Here is a 19,690-nt window from a genome sequence, read left to right as displayed (position 1 = left end):
TTAAATTCTTACCTACAATCCTTAATTGGACTCTATGTAGCAAATTCCTTGAGCTTCCAAGCCAATTCCTTACTATTTCCCTTCAATCTCCTCTTTTTCCCTTGATTTGAACTCTCGCCCTCACTCTTCTTTCTTCTATACATTTTTGAGCTCAACAATGGTGATGAGATTGTGTTCACGAAGTTATATTGGCCTTATATAGGTCCAATTAGCTTAGGTTAATTAATTGTGATTAAGGGTAATTAATCCCACTCAATTTTAATTAATTTATTCTAATTATTTGGATCCGAATCGAATTATAATTAAACTTACCATACAATTGTAAAAATCTAAATTAACACATTAACGTAGTCAATTTCATGTTCGAATGTCGATAAGGTCTTCAATTAACAAAACAAAACAGAATTCTGAACAGATGTTCCTACGGCTAATAGATAGGAATGCAAATCACATACAAAATGCACAATTAACACATAATCTCTTTCTTAAAACTTAATTAGCATCCTTAATTACAAATTATGGGCTAATTACGGATCGGGGTTGTTACAGAGGACTATCAAACACAGTGGTTTTCGCATTGATCTTCTTGGGTATGGAGAAGATATGGAAGTCATTGGTGACAGCCAAGCAATGAATGCTATGGAGAAAACCAAGTCCTATTCAAGTTAGAAATCCCTAATCATAAATCCAACCTTGGACTAGGTTCATCGGTCATGGCACGCCTACATTCATAACACATTAGCCTATATGTTCACCCTCATTTTATGAGGTGCTAGGTTTGTAATTTACTAACGTCGTCATGGTTGGTAGAGGTAGAGGAAAACATGTCACAATCAAACAAGAAATGCATCCCATCTTGAAAGTCTAGGATTTGAGCAATCCAGACCTTTAGAAATGCAGCGCACTCTTAAAGGATTAACTAGATGATGTTAAAAAGTTGAAGAAATGCACCATTGCAACCAACATTGAGCTTTCCTAATAAATTTCTCATTCTTTGGCTACTCCACTATGAGAGATAAGGTAGTCCCAATCTGTTTTGGTGAAGGCCATCACCAACATGGTAGCTACTTTGGGTGAAATGGTTTTTGTGTCCCCTTCACTAGCTTTAGTTCCACTTGCAACAGGACCAACCAATGTCTTTGTAGAACATAATCCACAAAACAAATCATTTACTACTTTTGAACCACCCATAGAGTTTTTTAGATATCTTCCTCTAACAACCCCATTCTCAGGGGAGTAAGGGGGCAAGGTGTTGAACTTAAGGGCAACCTCCTAGGTTTCAGCCATTAGAAATCAGAGACAGTCAGAACTCTCAAAACTTTCAAAATCAAGATCTTCAAAACCAGAACCTCAGAATTAGTAGAATGCCCAGGGAGTTTGTCCTATGCCTGTTCCAAATGGCCAACCCCACTTACCTCCCCTGTGTATTCAATAATTACCCTAACCTCTATTGCTTTTGAAATTATTATTAGGATTCTTCCACTGTTACCCTCTAGTAGGTTATTTAATAGAATTTGCTGATGTCATGCTAATTTCATAGGTTATAATACCAAAAATGACAAAATTATCCATTAATTACCTTATCTATTCAAATGAGAAATTTCACTCACCTCCCCTGAGGTTTTACATATATATTATCAAAGACCTATACATATTTTAGCATTATTTAATAAAATTCTTAAATTTCATGTAATATTAAATAAAGCCTTAAATTTAAGGCTTTATTAAATCATCTAATGAAAAAAAAATAATTAATTTCTATTGATAAAATATTTAAAAATAAACAATCTCTCTAAAATTAATGTGAGATAACATTCTAATAATTTTATATAAGACTTATTCCATACTACGTAAATAACGTAAAATTTATCATTTTAAGTAATTCATTTTTTATTTGAATTTGTTTTTAAAAGTTGAAATAAATTGATTTATTTTTTTCCCGACAATTTACATTACCTATTTATTCGTATGTAAATATATATATATATATATATATATGTTATTTTATCTTTTCTCAATCATAAACTATTTTCAAATTTTAACTTTTATCTTTGAGTCATTAAACTTCTACTTAGGCCTCGTTTGGCATGTGTCTGTTTTAGCCTAAAAGTCAAAAAGTTACTTAAAAAAGTCTATAACGGCTTCGTTTGGAAAGAAGGGTTGGGGCTATTTAGCTACAAAAAGATAAAATAGATTTTTTAGTCTAATAAGACAAAACATCGCATCCAATCCATAATCATTACATTCTTTCTCTCATAAAAAGTTTTAAAAAGGCCAAAAAGTCCTTTCCAAACAAGGCTTTTTAGTCCCAGGCTAAAATAGCCAAACAACTAAAAAATCAACTCACTTCCCAAACGAACCCAACGTATACTAAAAAGTCAAAGATTCCATTTTTATCTCTACTTTCCGCACATTCTTTTCGTAAAAAATCAAAAACTTATTCCAAACATACTAGGCTCTGTTTGGTAGAACTTTGGAACTTTAGTTCCAGTAATTGGTTCTCACATGGTGTTTGTTTGCAGCTTTCAAAAATTAATTCCACGCTCACTTTTGAAAATTCGGTTGAATGCAGAAAAATTTGGGCTAACCAGTCGTCCCACCGGATGTCTTACCGGACGTCCCACCGGTCGTCTGTCCAGTTGACCAGAACAGTGAATTTTTTTTTTTTTTTTTTTTTTTTTTGTAATTGACACATGTTAATTTTTATATATTCAACAAAAAATATTTTCTGAATTTTTTTAAAAAAAATTATGGGCTTTAATAGAATTTTGAGTTGTGTATTTGGTTATGAGCTGTAAGTTTTAGTATCAAATATCATATGTTACGTCAAAAATTCTCCACTCAATTCAAAACTCATTCACCAAATAAATTTTTCACACTCAAATCATAATTTCAAAACTCAAAATACAGCTCTTACTCTCAAATCATTTTTAGAAAGCTCTACCAAACACTACCCTAGTTTTTTTTACCTTATATTTTAACCAAAAAACTAAAAAATTACTAAAATAGTTTATCTCCAAATACGGCCTTAATACATATTTAAAAAAAGAAAGAACTACATGTAGGTAGGAGAAAAAAAAAAAAGTTATCAATATATGAGAGTACAAGTGTGCTTATGGTAAAATACAAATAAAAGACTGTAGGTGCAACACACTCCTATGGTGGTAATTTTTTTTTCCATTTTCTCACCTACATATAATTTTTTTTTTTAATGCAAGTTAATATTTTTTTATATGATTTAAAAAATAAATAATAAATAAATAAACATATATTCTCAATCATATATTATTCTCTGTCCCTCTCTCCGTTTGGCATATAGTTTCCGTAGTTTGAAGTGAAGAATTTTGCAGGGGAATGGAATCACTTTCGATGAGGCATCTGATTTCTGCAACACACAATAGCATCCTCACTAGATACCCATCATCATCAACATCAACACCCATTCGTATAAACAGATTCAGAAATCAAGACACCCACTTGCGCTTTGTTCTTTGCTCCCAAAAATCTGCTTTCCAAGGTAGATAAATTTTCTTCTTCTTCTTTTAGCTTCATTTGTTGAAATTTTCAATTTCTAATTCATTTCTTTTGTGCCTTCGACTCCTATTCACCTGAAACCAATTGCATGTGTTTCTTTGAATAGTTTATGAATTCATAGGAAATGCATGTTTGTTGTATATGGAGTAGCTTATTTGTGTCATTGTGAAGCTGTCCCTCTTTATTAATTTTTTCGTTTTCCTCAAAGCTTTGGCCTTTGGTGGCATTGGGTTGCCAAATAATGGTTAAAATTGCTTATTGATGATGAGATAGATGCATATGGATCATGTTTGGAGTTTAGGGATTTTTAAGAATTGGGTAAATTACACTTACCTGCCCTCTCCTTTAAGTTTCTGACAATTAACTGTTATTTCAATAATAACACTAATCTCCTTTACTTTTGAAACTATTATTAAGATTCTCCGCTGCTAATTGTCTGTTAGTTCATGTAATAGAATATGCTTATGCCATGTATTATGAGTCAGAAATCTCAATATTGCGCTTACATGTTCAAATAGTAAATTTCACTCACCTCCTTGAGGTTTTACAAAAAAAAATTAACAAAGTCCCATATATATTTTAGTAATGTTGAACAAAATTATTACATTCTATACAATATTAAAAAAAAAAATCTAAATTGTTAAGATATTATAAAAATATTTAACCAAAAAAATATAATTTTCATTGATAAAATACTGAAAAAGAAACCATATCTCTAAAATTAATGTTATTATAGATAATATCTTAATAATTTCACATAAGATTTATTTCACACTACATAAACAACTTAAAATTTATCATTTGAACTAATGTATTTATTGTTTGAACTCTTTTTTTTTAAGACAGTTAAAACAAATTAACTTCTTTATTTTTTTATTTTTTAAACAAAATGAACTCCTTGGATCCATGGAGCAATCCTTGAATATTGCATATATTTGTAATTGGGTCATAGTTTACTCTATAATTTGGATATGTTTTCACTGCTCTATATTTTGCTCTATAATGTGAGAGAATCTTTAGCCTTTTGTATTCGGCTCATCAATATATATAAATTTATAATAACAAAAATAAACTTTAGAGATTAACATATTATGTCTTACATGTGTTATTAAACCCTAACTTATATCAATAAATGTGTTTAAACAATAAATAGAATTTCAATCTATTGTAAAAAGGGAATTATTGCTCATTTCATTGCATAGAACCAAAACCCCTATAATGACAAGCATATATATAGTAGAATAACCACACATTAAGAGACAACAAATTGATCACCATCAAACGTTATACTAAATTAAATACAACCTTTTTGCAAATTACAAAACAAAATATAAAAGATGACATTGTGGAGTCTTGATCTTCCCTAGCAAAGGGGTCGCTTGATTTGCAAATATTTACCATGCTTCTGTTATCAGTGTAAACGGTCATGTGTTGGGGGCATTTAACATAAATGTTACGACTAAGCAACAAAAATATTTTTTACATAATACTTGTAAGGATTTTGAGAATTCAGTCATTGTATTCATCTCAATAGAGGTATATATAGCTGTTGCAATGAGTATAAAAAAGGCATTATAGAAATTAGGTGTAATCATAATCAAATGTAATCCTAAATCTAGGCCTACATATATGTAATAGAATATTTGCAAATATACAAATTAGGAAAGAATCAACAGACAGCTAAGGGGGCTGCCTAACAATACTATTTATTAATGCTCCTCTAAACGCTCCCTATCTTAGACTCTTCTATGTGCCTTGCCCCTAACCCTGCCTCATGGATAAGTTTTAGACTCAAATTGCGTTATTATATATGATAGCCTGAGTGTTTCCCAGTGCACCCATCAGCAGCCCCTAAGCTATACTTCCAAAGATATGATAATAATTAAAGAAATTTAAAAACAACAACAACAACAACGAAATATAAGAAGAAGAAGAAGAAGAAGAAGAAGAAGAAGAAATAGAAAATAAATGAAAAATAAGAAACACTGTTCTTCTTTATTCTTATGATTATACATTCACAACCTAGTCTATTGAACTTACACTAGTCTTTTATATAAATAGTTTGGGAACATACTAAAATAGTTAAAAAGTCAAAAAGTCACTGCCAAAAAGTCAACTCTTCTCTCTATTTTTTGCACGTCTTTTCATAAAAAGCCAAAAAACCAACTAAAATAACTAGTTCCCAAAACAACCTAAAAACCAAACGATAGTGATTATAATTGTAGGGGTTACTAAGCAGGTAAATACAGGAGATGTGATCTATAATGACCGGTGGAAATCACCAAGCCTTAACTTCTGTTTTCCCAAAGTGTAGACATAGGCTTGCTGTTAGTGCCTTAAAATGGGTGATTTCAAATAGTTTAGGGTTATTGTTTTGTTGCTGATTTGTCACCACTATGAGTCTATGCTTTGGAAATTACTACAGTATACAACATCTTGTTGGAGAAGTACCAAAACTAAAAAGCATTTATTATATTGCATAACACAACCGCGTCAATACATTCTAGTGTCTATCTAAGCCTTTGTTAGGATTTCTGTTAACCAAAACGTTTGGAGTCTGTAATCTTGGGGTGTTTGGGTTGGCAATATTTTTAGTGTGTTAGAGTGATTGAGTTCACCACTTTGAGAGATTTATTTCGAAAAATGTTGCAGCGGTTCCATTGCTTGAAAGCTATATGACTCTATCTAAACCCATGCATAACATTGTTTTTGTCTCTCTCATTTTTAGGCACTAACCCATTTCTAGGATTTTACTTAACTGTACTTCAAGCCTCTTTTCATAAGGCTTTTGTAGAGATCCTTGGTCCCTGCTTGATTTGAGCCTCACAGTAGCTGAAGTCCCTCATGCTTTATTTGAGCTTGACAGGAGCTCAAGCACCTGAGATCTTGGAGGCAGCGCTTGATGTGCACTTGACAAGAGCTCGAGTGCTTGAGATGCTGGGGATAGTGCTTGACAGGTGCCCGACCTAGGCTCGAGCAGCTCAAGCGTTGTCGGCATATGTTTGGTTTATTTTATGACCATTTTGCCACTGAATTGTTTTAAAATGTCAGATTTCATCGTTTCCAGATATGATAGACGGTTATACATTTCTGAGATCTATTTTCTCTCTCTCTACAAGCTTCATGGCTTGTACATCCAGACTTCGTTGATGAGTCTTATTTGCTCTGGAATCTAAATCTTTGAAATTTGGTTTGAAATGAATTGTTCTACCTAGATTGATTCTATACACATCAAAACCTTCAAACAGCTTTTCATAAGCGTCGGAGCCGTTGAAGGCAGAGATTGGAGTGAGGAGCTTCACGATTGCTATTGAATCAATGGAGGTTGACATTGTCAAAGCCGCTTTGGACTGGAGATCAAGCTTGTTGAAGCTTGTGGTGAACTCAATGGTTAGGTAAACTTGCGTAAGGGTTGTAATTCCTTGATCTTGAGTCTTGTAACTGTCTGATTCATTAGTAGATTTGTTGAGGGTGTTGGGTTTGTGGTTTTCATCCCTTTCTCATAGGGTTTCCACGTAAATTCTTGAGTCTCATGATTGATTGCTATGTGTTTGATTAAATGACTCAATGGGTGAATTCATGGATTAGATTGTTTGATTTCCACATTGTTAGCTTGATTAATTGATTGGTTAATGATTGTGTTTTGAATTGGCGTGAAATCAATTAATCATTTGGGTAATTTCATAATTAGCATCGACTGTTAAAATTGGCCTATTCACCTTTTCTAGGCCCAACTCTGTTGGTGCTTTGTCATTTCTATTGGCATTCGGTCTTGATCTGGATTTGCTGGATATGTTAAGAAACTTATTGTACTTCAACATTTATCCTTTATTTTTGCGTAAAGTCATTGAACCTTTTTTCTTCACCATGTTCTATGGAATAGAAACTAACTTTAGGGGTGTTATCAACCTGAATAACTTTTGCTTTTAAAATCAAAATCGGACCATGTGACAGTAAATGAGCATGAAAGACTGTAATTTTATGAAAGAGAGATAAACAGAGACAGAGACAGAGACAGAGAGATGCATGCATAACTCCTTGTCCTTGTATCTTTTGGCTTGAAATTGCATTTTAACACAACCTAAATCATATCTGATTCATTGACGACCTAGGTATCAACATCAGGTTACAGTTTTGGACTCCAAAATTCCATGGTTGCGTGGAAATAAAAGGGAACATTCTTGACGACACCATGTTCATCCAAGCACCCCACTATGCTCAATGTAATTAACTAGCATTGGCACATATAAATTATTTATTTCTGTATTTGTCCTATTTTAGATTCTGCAAAATTTGTTGATTTTTCTCATTGTTGAATTGCCACTCATTTTCAGTAATATACTACTTTCTGATTCAGATTTTCAGGGCTATGCAAAACCTTCACGTCTTTTTCTAGCTGCAGAACCTGAAGTTTGTGCAGATTCTTCACTGGAGAGGATTCTTACATCTTTCAAAGTGGGGGGATGCAAGTGTTTATACAAAGTCAAGCTACATACAAGTAATATCTATGGATCAGGTCTTAGTGATTTAAATGCTGGCATACTGCTTTGTTTGATAGATGAAAATGGTGACTCGATCTTACAAAGGATACCGGCAAGTCTGATTAAAGAACATTGTAATCAATTAGAGGACAAGATTGTTTCTGATGTACTCCATTTCCAAAGGGGTTCTGTTGATGAGTTCGCCTTTGAGGGACCTAAACTGGGGCAAGTTGAAGCTCTATGGATCAGTCTTGAATCAGGTTTGTCTCTTCATGAAGCAAGGTGTTTCAATTCAATGCAAGCCCGATATCTAGCTGGCTATAGGCCTAGCTCAGGATAATAGAGAATTCCAGGACTGTCAAACAAACACATTCAAGGGTCTAAATGCATTTATTTTATATATATGTATATATATTCTTGAGCTCTATATGCAATAATTATGAAGGGAAAACAAATAAATAATAAATAAATAACCCCAACAACGTAAATCTGCATTGGCAAATCCTTTCAATACCATTAGTTGGATTGCTCTAGTATTCTAGACAACGTGGGTTGAACAACCAGCTCCAATTTCAAACACTTTATTTAACAAAGACAAGCCTTGTTGAGAAGTAAGAGATTAGAGTTTAACATGAGTTATCTTGGCCTTCTGAAATTTTAAGCATTCTCTTGTTTTTCTCTCTCTTCCTTTTACCAATGTCAGGTCAGTGGAGACTAGGAGATGTTAGCTTAATTGTCACTTTCCTGTATCAACCGACATCGGAAGAAAATGGCAGAAAAGAAATTCAATATGTTGGTTTTGAATACAGATTTGCGGTCGAGGATACCTTGCTTGGTGAGGGAAGTGACATTTCCATGGCAGAACTGAGGCCTGGCCTAGTTAGAGAGTTTTCTTGGGACAACTTGACCTTGCTAAGTGAGTACCTCTTGCAACCTACATCAATTGTGAGTGACAGTGGAATAACAAATGAAGAAAGCATGAGAGAGTATGCGGATTTGAAGTATTCTTTGTTACTTTATGATGGTTTGCTTGTACTTGCTGGCTCGTCAATTGCATCCTTTTCAGTTGGGGAAAATGCTGCATTTGCATTCTTAGGCGGTGGGATTGGTGGCTTTTTATATCTGTTATTGCTGCAGAAGTCCATTGATGGATTACCAGCTCCTGCTGCATCATCAGCATCAATAAACAGAAGAGGGAAATTTGCTCAAATATTCGGAAGATTTAAGGGTCCAGTTTCAAGCCTAGTACTAGCATTTGTATTTGCTACTATTGCAGTGAAATATGGTTCTGGAGACAGTGGTGGCATGGTGTTAACACCGAAAGAAGTCGTGTTTGGGATGCTGGGATTTCTTGCATGTAAGGTGGCTGTGGTGTTGGCAGCATTCAAAACCATGCCAATGGGTTTAGAGGAGAACGAGTAACAGTATATATTTTTTATATTTTATCTATTTTGTGTGTGTGTGTGTGTGTGAGAGAGAGAGAGAGACAGAAATGTCATATTCAAGAAAATGCTTGACTTACCAGCAGTTCTGAGCAGTCAGTCATGGTTGATATTTAAGGCAGTAGTGATATTCAAATGATCAATTAATTACCTTTTGAAACAAAATGATAATTCAAGTCCACATCAACCGCTTTAGGAATCTGATAATGTATGTTGGCCAACAACTTGTGTGTGTAACAGGATCTTTTGTTTTTTCTTATTACTTTTAATAGTTTGAGACCAGGCCATTTTGTATGGTGCCCTTACATGGACCAGAAGCAGGAACTTGTGCAATTCACACTGCAAGGGAGTCTTGTTTTTTAAAGGCTTCAAATTTGGCATTCTATTGATAAATAATTCCAGTTACTGTCTCGACCACAGCCGTTGCTGCAATCTCCTTCCTAGACACTCCCGGTGCTGCGACCCTCCTTCCAAATCCCTACCCTGCAACCTATCTCATCTTCTCTGCTTCGAATGGAACCCCCACAGTTGCCTTTCTATCTCATTTTCTCTGCTTCGAATGGAAACCCCACAGTTGCCTTTCGTGTGAGAGAGAGAGGGGTTTCAAATCTAGGGTTTGAAGTAGGAGAAGAAGAAGAAGAATAAAGAAGAATGAGAAGAGAAGGTGGTTGTGGCAGTGGGAAGGGGAAGAAGGGGGTGGAATGGCGGCGAAACGGGTGGCAGTGGAGGCAGGCAGCGACAGGTGGTAGTGGTGGTGGCCCGGTGAAAGGGATTGAAAAACTGGTGGGTGAAATGAGAAATTAAGGTTTGTGTTTTTATGGTTTACAGGTTGTTTTAGTAATTTTAGTTAGGATTAAAATTATAATAAAATTTTTTGAAAATTTTGGAACGTAATTAGATAGAATGGTAAGTAGAACTACTCAAACATTATTTGTTTCTAGGTCTGGTATTAAGGGGGTGTTTGGGAAACCAAGGTTTGGCTTTTTTTGGGCTAAATTCTACAAAATTACAAAATAGGTTAAAATAGTCAATAAAACAAAATGTCACATTAAACTCATAATCATTTCACTTTTTCTCTCACAAACATCAAATCCAACTACAAAAAAATCCAACTCTCTTTCCAAATACAAATATTTTAGCCTACTAAAATAATCAAAAACTAAAATAGTCTACTAAAATAGCTAACTTCCCAAACAAGGCCTAAGTGTTGGACTTAATTGGGTTTTGGTAAGTTAAAATTAAAATAATTGATTCCTCTACTGGTAAAAAACAATTTTGCTTTGGGGTTTGATATTGAGGCCAAGACTTAGATGAGTTTTGCATAGCTTTTTGTTGGGGTTAAACATATTTGTTAATGCTTAAAGCATGCAGAAGTCTTTAACTTTCGGCCCTAACATAGGTACGGTGGGATTATTTGCAGATACGTTGTGAGTGTTAAGGGACAATACTCTCTAACAGATATGTTGAATAATCTATTTACATATCCATTGAGTGAACCAAAAAAAAAAAGGCGAGTTTTGCTAAATTAAAATTAAAATAATTGAGACCCTTTTTTAGTTGAGGTCTAACATAAGCCTTAAGCATCATTTCTAGATGGGACCTTATCTGTTGGCTCAAAAATGAATAAAAGTATAAAGCGATTACTTTGGCAAACTTTGTCTATGGTAGATTCTTGTCATCTGTTGTAATTTTACTATAATCAATAATGTGGAGAGCAAATTGTTAAAAAGTCTAAGATAAAGAGGGTATAAAATATTAGATAAAGTATATATTTTTTATTAGTTAAAGGTCCACCCTTTGTGAAATAGTTTAGTAAGAAGTCCTTTTATTAGTTTTGAAAGACAATTTGTTTCTAATTTTGTCCCTATAGCTATCTTAATTTCAAGGGTTTGTGGACTTTGGAGCAGAAGAACATGGTGATTGGTCTTCCTCAAATCAATGCTCTATCAGAAATGTGTGAGAATTGTGTTGTTGGTAAACAACATCGTTTTTTCTTTCCAAAAGGGAAAGCATAAAGAGCTAAGCATCCATTGCAGCCGATTCATTCAGACCTCTGTGGTCCAATTAATTCAATCTCAAATAGCAACAAAAGGTACTTTATTTCATTTACAGATGACTATAATAGGAAGACTTGGGTTTATTTCTTGCAGGCAAAGAGTGAAGCTTTTGGTGTATTTAAAAGCTTTAAAACATTAGTTGAGAATGAGTCAAGGAGGGATATCAAAATCCTTCGAACTGATCGTGGTGACAAATTCAATTCCTATGAATTTGTATCCTTTTGTGTAATACATGGAATCCGGAGACAATTGGCAGTAGCCTACACACCACAACAGAATGGTGTCAGAGAAAAAGAATCGCACAATCCTGAACATGGTACGAAGTATGTTGGCAAAGAAGAGAATTCCAAAGAGTTTTTGGCTTGAAGCTGTTAATTGGAGTGTCCATGTGCTAAACAGAAGTCCTACTTTTGCTGTCAGGAACATGACATCGGAAGAAGCTTGGAATGACCACCAACCAACTGTTGATCATTTCAGAATTTTTGGGTGCATAGCATATGCACACATTCCTGATGTGCAAAGGAAAAAGCTTGATAACAAAGGAGTGAAATGTGTTTTTCTTTGGGTTAGTGAATAATCTAAGGCATATAGATTGTATAATCCAATAACTAAGAAGATAATCATAAGTCGTGATGTCATTTTTTATGAAGAGCGTGTATGGGACTAGAATGATGCAGGGTAGCAACAAATTTTAGTAAATTTTGATAGTGAAGAAACCGAAAAAGGGACTAAGCAATCTAACCAGCAGCAGCAATTACCAAATGAAGTGCTCTCCAATCCTTCTACAAGTGGTTCAAATGAAGAACACCCACAAAATGCATTCAGTCCACAAGTTCAACGCCAAAGAAAAAGGCTAGCTTGGATGATTGACTATGTAAGTGGTGATGAGTTGTCTGATGATGATACCATTGCTTAGTTTTCCTTATTTGCAGATTGCAATCCAATTGCATTCGAAGTTGCAGTGAAAGACTCAAAATGGCAGAAAGCCAAGGATGCAAAAAGGCTATTGAAAAGAATGATACATGGGAACTGTCTGATCTTCCACAATGGCAGAAAACTATGACACCCGAATTTTTAAATTTAATTCAATACTGCAATAAATAGAATTCCTTATTATTATTTTTTAATAATAATAAATAAATAAATAAAAATAAAATAAAAAACAAAACCATGTTAGATTTCTGTGAGCCAAGGTTACTTCTGAGCCAAAGGTTAAAATTGGCCCTTGGTAACTTCGTGAACTTAAAAATTAAAAAATTAAAAATTAAAGAAAAAAAAAAAAAAAAAAGAGGCCGAAGGCCAAAATAGGTGGCATTACTCCTTAAGGCCAGCACAAAACAACGTGGCAATATTTGGCTTAGGAATCTTGCGTGGGAAACAAGTTGAGAGCATATAAATAGGGATTCCGTAGGATGTAGGAGAAGCAACAAAGTAGGAAAGAAGCAAAAGGCAACAAAATAAAAATGCACGGATAAATAGAGGGAGCGCAAGGAAATAATAACAAAAGTGAGTTATATCATACTTTGAGTTACTATAATATATTTTCTATATGTCTTGAGTCACTATAATATATTTTACAAATATTTCGTGTTACCACAATTTATTTTATATAATTTATGTTTTGTAGTTATATTAATGTTTCAATTGTGTGGATTATTTTCTGAACTCTATTTGCTTAAATGGAAACCCATAGATATGTATGTTTAAATTTTAGAAAGTATTTGACAAAGATCTTGTAAACAATTATTTTTTGTAAGTATCACCACGGGAGTCCTATGCTTTGGGGGACTTAAATAACCATTGGCTCCTGTTTGGCCACTTTGTGGGTCTCTGTTTGTTATGGATCCATTGACCCCTGTTCTGATAGTCACTCCAGTGACCCATGTTCTATTCTGTACCGTGGTTATAGTTGTTCATGTGATTTCTGTATTTTAGTTTCTGTCACTTAATTAAATTATTTATTCAACTTAAATTATGTTAATATTTTAACTTAAACAACTATCCATAGCTATTTTGTGCCCCTATACTCACAGTATAATATTTTTCACTCTGCTATGTGCTTATAGTTGTTACCCATTTCAGGTAACGAGATTTAGCGGGATCAAGATGGGGGATAAATCGTAGTGTTTTCTTTTTTTTGTACTATTTGTATTTTTTATTGGACTCTTGTAATAAAATAAAAACCCAAATGACTAGTTTTGTTTCTTTTTAATAAACTTTTGGTACTCAATTATTTTATTTTAATTTATCTGTTGCATTACTACTATAGAAATTTTAGAATTATTTTATTTTTATCTTGTTGCGACGCCAAACCTTTGGGTACCAGGTTTGGGTCGTGACAAAAATGATATCAGAGCAATGTTTTTTTTTTTTTGAAATAAAAATAGTATATTCTTTTGAATTTTTCTGTACAATTATCCACATTATTTGCAATTCACATTATTTGAATTGAAAATTAGTTCCAAAAAATATATATATTCACCAACTAAAACAAAATTTTAGTTTGTCTAATGCAAGTAAACCATGTTATATATATGTCTAGGCTAAGTTTTCTTGTGTTGTAGGAAATAGCCAATCTAATGGAGTTATTCTGGTTCGAGCCCCCAGGAGCTCATCTTATCCCAAACCTATTAGAGGGCTGGGGTGATTCGAAGAGTCTTGTTAGGCAAGCCCATCTGATACTTGATCTGCTCATGGGGAGACCCATATATTTGCAAGCCTACCCGATGAGGATTTCTTATTTTGGAGACTAAGCCGAGGCAGCACTCGTGAGAGGTACATAGGGCTGACCCACGTTGTTGGTCTTGCTCCAGACCTAGGATAGCCGCACTTTCTAGTCGCACCTCTACCCTTGGGCTTTGCAGAGAGGAGAGGACATGCATACCCTAGCAGCCACATTCGCACTACGACATCTCCTCCACAGCATATTGTCCATAACCCAGTTGTGGACTTCACCGATAGTGCATTATACTTGGAGATACTGGTACGGATTACCGGACAGGAGTTTTGGGGTTATGATCACGGTGTTCCTGTCTACATAGTCCAGGTAGTATGGAGTTGCTTTCGAGTAGAACACAGTAGGTAGGAGTTTGAGTCCCTCATGCAGGGGGAGTTTGTGAGGTTATTTCATGGCCTAGTTTTCCAAAGCCAGTTCTCATGGTGGCCTAACGGTCCCTTCTAGACGTCTGACCAAGAGATCTTTTTTGTGACCTGACCATGATTAGTCTAATTCTTCTGTTTTTGTATTAATAGGATTAGACACTAACTCTTAACTGTATTCTAAGTACATTGTACTATTACCTTTTCTTTTGCATAAGTGAAAATTATATATATATTGTTATAATATCTTGTGAATCATAGATGTCATATTGTGATAATTAAATTATTCAAAAAGAAAGAAAAAAAGAAAAAAAAAAAAAGGAAGTCAACTAACCGTTTTCACCTTGTAGTAATGGCTAATGATGGAAATGAAACTGGATCATCGGTCAGCGGTACCAACCCAATAGAGCAAATTATGGAAAGAGCAGTTACCAGTTTTCTGCGAGCCTTACAAACCAACATAAGTAATGGAATGCCGGAACGACGAGAAGAGCCAATTACAATAAAACAATTCTAGGACTTGAAACTTACCATATTTACTGGCAGTACAAACCCACTGGTGGTAGAAGCTTGGGTCAGAGATATGGAGAAAATTTTCCGCGCACTACCTTGCACAGAAAGACAGAAGATGACTTTCGCCACATTCACCTTCAAAGACGATGCACAAGAATGGTGGCTGCTTACCTTGGAGAAAGAAGATATTATGACTTGGGCAAGATTCTTGGAGGTATTTTATGGAAAATACTTTCCATATTCACTGTAGGAACAAAAGGCGGCAGAATTCATACATCTAAGGCAAGGGACCATGACGATGGCCGAATACAAAAGCAAGTTCACACAACTAGCTCGATTTGCGACATACGTCATCCCTACCAAAGCTCAAAAAGCCAGGAAATTCGAAGCAGGATTGGATGCTGAAATCAAGGACATGCTGGAGGTTTTGAAATTACCAATCTATGCGGAGGTGATAGATCGAGCATACATTACGGAATAAGCGATTAAAGCCTTGCGCTCCGGGGAACCAAGCCAAAGTAAGTGATTTTGGGAAAGAGATAACAGAAGACCCAGTGTCGCGCCTCCCAAGAGGGTAAATATGGACACAACTAGTTTAACCAGTTCAAGCAATCAAGGTCCTACAAATCCGAGATGTGGCACCATTCCAACTTGCCCTACTTGTGGAAGGACTCATTCGGGACAATATTGCCGAGATACGAGAGTATACTTTAGATGCCGTCAAGTTGGCCACTTGCTAAGAGATTGCCCAAAACTTATCAATCCTACAGCCAACCCCTCTGGACTAGCCCTAAAACCCGCAGTACCTGGAGGAATGAGGAAGGACTAAAAATGCCAAGGAAAAGCTTTTGCCTTAGTACTTGGAAACTCGGAACTTACCGAGAATGTTGTGTCAAGTACGCTTTCTATCTGTAGTCATTTAGCTCAGGTTCTCTTTGACTTTGGTTCCACTCATTCTTTTTGTTGTACCACACTTTGCTTCCAAGTTAATTTCAACACCCGAACCCTTAGGATACGTATTGTATGCGTCTTTTCCTTCTGGTAATTCTACCCTTAGTACTAATGTGTACAAATCTTGTATTGCATCCTTAAAAGGCGAAACCTTACACGTAGACTTGATTCCCCTCTACATTAGTACCTTTGATATGATCTTAGGAATGGATTGGTTGGCTACCAACCATGCCTCTATTGATTGTGAAGCCAAAAAGGTCTTCCTCCGGTCACCAAACCAACTCGAGCTTGTCTTTGATGGAACTAGAGTATCTCCACCTCCATGTGTTATATCCTTCATGACAACCCAACGACTTCTAAGAAAGGGTTGTTGTAGTTATATATGTTATGTGATCAATACTCAACAAGAGGCCCCCACACTTGATGCAATCCCTGTGGTTCAAGAATTCGCGGATGTATTTTCTAAAAACCTACCTAGTACCCCGGTTGATTGAGAAATCGAATTCACCATTAAAAACCAACCTGGTACACAACCAATCTCAAAAACCCCTTACCGCATGTCCATAATAGAATTAAAAGAGCTGAAAACTCAACTCCAGGAACTACTAGACAAAGGTTTCATTCGACTAAGTACCTCACCGTGAGGAGCTCCAATACTATTCGTAAAGAAAGAGGATGGCACGATGAGGTTATGCATCGATTACCGGGAGCTGAACAAAGTCACCATCAAAAATTGATACTCTCTGCCACGAATCGATGACTTGTTTAACCAACTGCAAGGTGCTCAAGTGTTCTCAAAAATTGACTTGTGTTCTAGCTACCATCAACTAAAAGTCAAAACGGAAAGCATCAAAAAGGCTGCCTTTAGAACCCATTACGGGCACTATGAGTTTCTCGTCATGCCATTAGGCGTCACCAATGCTCCAACGGCCTTCATGGATCTCATGAATCGAGTGTTCAAACTCTATCTTAACGAATTCGCCATTGTCTTCATAGAAAACATTCTTATATACTCCAAATCACCAGAACATCATGAACGCCACTTGCGAATAGTTCTACAGATACTACATGATCACAAACTCCATGCCAAGTTGAAGAAATACGAATTTTGGATCACCAGTGTGCACTTTCTCGGTCTCGTCATCAATAAAGACGACATCTCTGTTGACCCCCAAAAGGTTGCAGCAATCGTGGATTAGCCACGACCAACTAACGTGTTTGAGATTCGAAGCTTCTTGGGTCTAGCTAGCTATTACCGGCGCTTCGTGAAAGATTTCTCGAAGATAGCATCACCCTTGACCCAGCTAACTCAAAAGAGCACACCTTTTGAATGGACCGACAAGCAGGAATGTTGCTTCCAAGAATTGAAGAACAAACTCGTGACGGCTCCTATACTAGTTTAACCAACTGCAAGGTGCTCAAGTGTTCTCAAAAATTGACTTGTGTTCTAGCTACCATCAACTAAAAGTCAAAACGGAAAGCATCAAAAAGGCTGCCTTTAGAACCCATTACGGGCACTACGAGTTTCTTGTCATGCCATTAGGCGTCACCAATGCTCCAACGGCCTTCATGGATCTCATGAATCGAGTGTTCAAACTCTATCTTAACGAATTCGCCATTGTCTTCATAGAAAACATTCTTATATACTCCAAATCACCAGAACATCATGAACGCCACTTGCGAATAGTTCTACAGATACTACATGATCACAAACTCCATGCCAAGTTGAAGAAATACGAATTTTGGATCACCAGTGTGCACTTTCTCGGTCTCGTCATCAATAAAGACGACATCTCTGTTGACCCCCAAAAGGTTGCAGCAATCGTGGATTAGCCACGACTAACTAACGTGTTTGAGATTCGAAGCTTCTTGGGTCTAGCTAGCTATTACCGGCGCTTCGTGAAAGATTTCTCGAAGATAGCATCACCCTTGACCCAGCTAACTCAAAAGAGCACACCTTTTGAATGGACCGACAAGCAGGAATGTTGCTTCCAAGAATTGAAGAACAGACTCGTGACGGCTCCTATACTAGCACTTCCTGTGAAAATAGAAGGATTCGTAATTTATAGTGATGCCTCACACAATGATTTGGGTTGCGTTCTTATGCAAAACGGGTAGGTCATTGTATATGCCTCACGTCAACTAAAGACCCACGAGAAGAACTAACCGACCCACGATCTAGAATTAGCCGCAGTAATCTTTGCCCTCAAAATCTGGCGTCATTATCTGTACGGAGTAACCTGCGACATTTACACAGATCACAAGAGTCTCAAATATCTGTTTACATAGAAAGAACTGAATATGAGGCAATGACGGTGGCTAGAATTTATGAAAGACTACGATATAGAGATCCATCACCATCTAGGCAAAGCTAATGTGGTAGCAGACGTGTTGAGTTGAAAAACGATCAGAAATTTGGCATGTACCCTCATTCCTCGCAGGATCAATGGACTGCTCGCTAACATAATCGTAGAACCCGCGTTGATTGAAGAAATTAGAGCACGCTAATATGAAGATAAACTTTTGAAGAAAAAGTACGAGGAGCAAGGAAGCTCGCCCAATCCTAACTTCACGATAAGCAATGGGATGCTAAAATTTCAGAATCGAATTTGCATACCCGACCTTTCAGAACTCAAGAAAAAGATATTGGTAGAAGCTCATAACTCGAGGTTTGCGATCCACCCTAGCAATACGAAGATGTATCACGATCTGAAGGAACACTTCTAGTGGACAGGAATAAAGAAAGACATAGCAGGCCATGTCTTCAAATGCCTGCATTGTCAACGAGTTAAAGCAGAACATCAGAGACCTGCAGGAATGTTGCAACCACTCTCTATTCCTGAATGGAAATGGGAGCACATTACAATGGACTTTGTGGTCGGGCTACCTCAATCAGTCTTGAAGAATGATGCAATATGGGTTATCGTAGACCGATTGATGAAGTCAGCATATTTTCTACCAATCAGAATCACATACTCTCTTACTAAGTTCGCCATTCTGTACATTAAGGAAATCATTCGTTTGCATGGCACCCCAATTTCAATCGTATCTCATAGAGACCCCCGCTTCGTGTCTCACTTCTGGAACAAATTACAAGAAGCTTTGGGAACCATTCGGAAGTTTAGCACGGCTTATCACCCGAAAACTGATGGGCAATCCGAAAGAATAATCTAGACTTTGGAAGTTATGTTACGTGTGTGTGTGCTAGACCTCAAAGGTAATTGGGACGATCACCTACTGTCACGACCCCAACCCGCCCCTAATAGGATGGTGCCGTGATGGCCAGTAATCCGAGATTATCGAAGGCCACTTACAAAATTCACACACAGTCAGAGTATAAATATATGGGGCTAACATGTACGGAAGCAATAATTTACAATACAAGTGGTCCATAAGAGCAGTGCATAAGTCAAATAAAATGGCATACATCTTTACATAGCTTTAAAACTTGAACACAAATAAAATGAAGTACAAAAATACATGTTACATCTTAATAAAAGGCTTCTTAAGCCGACATGAACAAAATACATGAAATACAAGTCAAGAAACATAATCTTCAAAATTGCCGACATCCTCACTGCCGACATAACATGCATACAAAACACACATCTCG

The 19,690-nt window shown here is 36.0% G+C and overlaps 1 protein-coding gene across 7 annotated transcripts; it reads left to right on the top strand.

The window, feature by feature from the left end:
• Positions 1–3,270: 3,270 nt before the first annotated feature.
• On the top strand, positions 3,271–9,622 carry LOC114259151 (uncharacterized). Of its 7 annotated transcripts, none has more exons than XM_082911122.1 (5): positions 3,281–3,517; positions 6,783–6,929; positions 7,660–7,757; positions 7,892–8,275; positions 8,719–9,622. In XM_082911122.1, exons 2-5 carry the CDS (start codon positions 6,853–6,855, stop codon positions 9,435–9,437), a joined length of 1,278 nt encoding a protein of 425 aa, XP_082767248.1. In that variant the 5' UTR covers positions 3,281–3,517; positions 6,783–6,852; the 3' UTR covers positions 9,438–9,622. The 7 variants fall into 7 exon arrangements, with proteins under 7 accessions (XP_082767250.1, XP_082767246.1, XP_082767248.1 ...); XM_082911125.1 differs by having other exon boundaries at positions 3,295–3,517; positions 6,750–6,929; positions 7,647–7,757; XM_082911121.1 differs by having other exon boundaries at positions 3,311–3,517; positions 6,750–6,929.
• The last annotated feature ends 10,068 nt before the right edge of the window (positions 9,623–19,690 follow it).

This window comes from Camellia sinensis, unplaced genomic scaffold (assembly GCF_055761805.1).
Source record: "Camellia sinensis isolate YWXY unplaced genomic scaffold, ASM5576180v1 Unanchor1, whole genome shotgun sequence".
NCBI classification, from domain to species: domain Eukaryota; kingdom Viridiplantae; phylum Streptophyta; class Magnoliopsida; order Ericales; family Theaceae; genus Camellia; species Camellia sinensis.
Note: the sequence above shows the minus strand (reverse complement) of the source record. Positions and strands in the feature narration are given on the sequence as shown.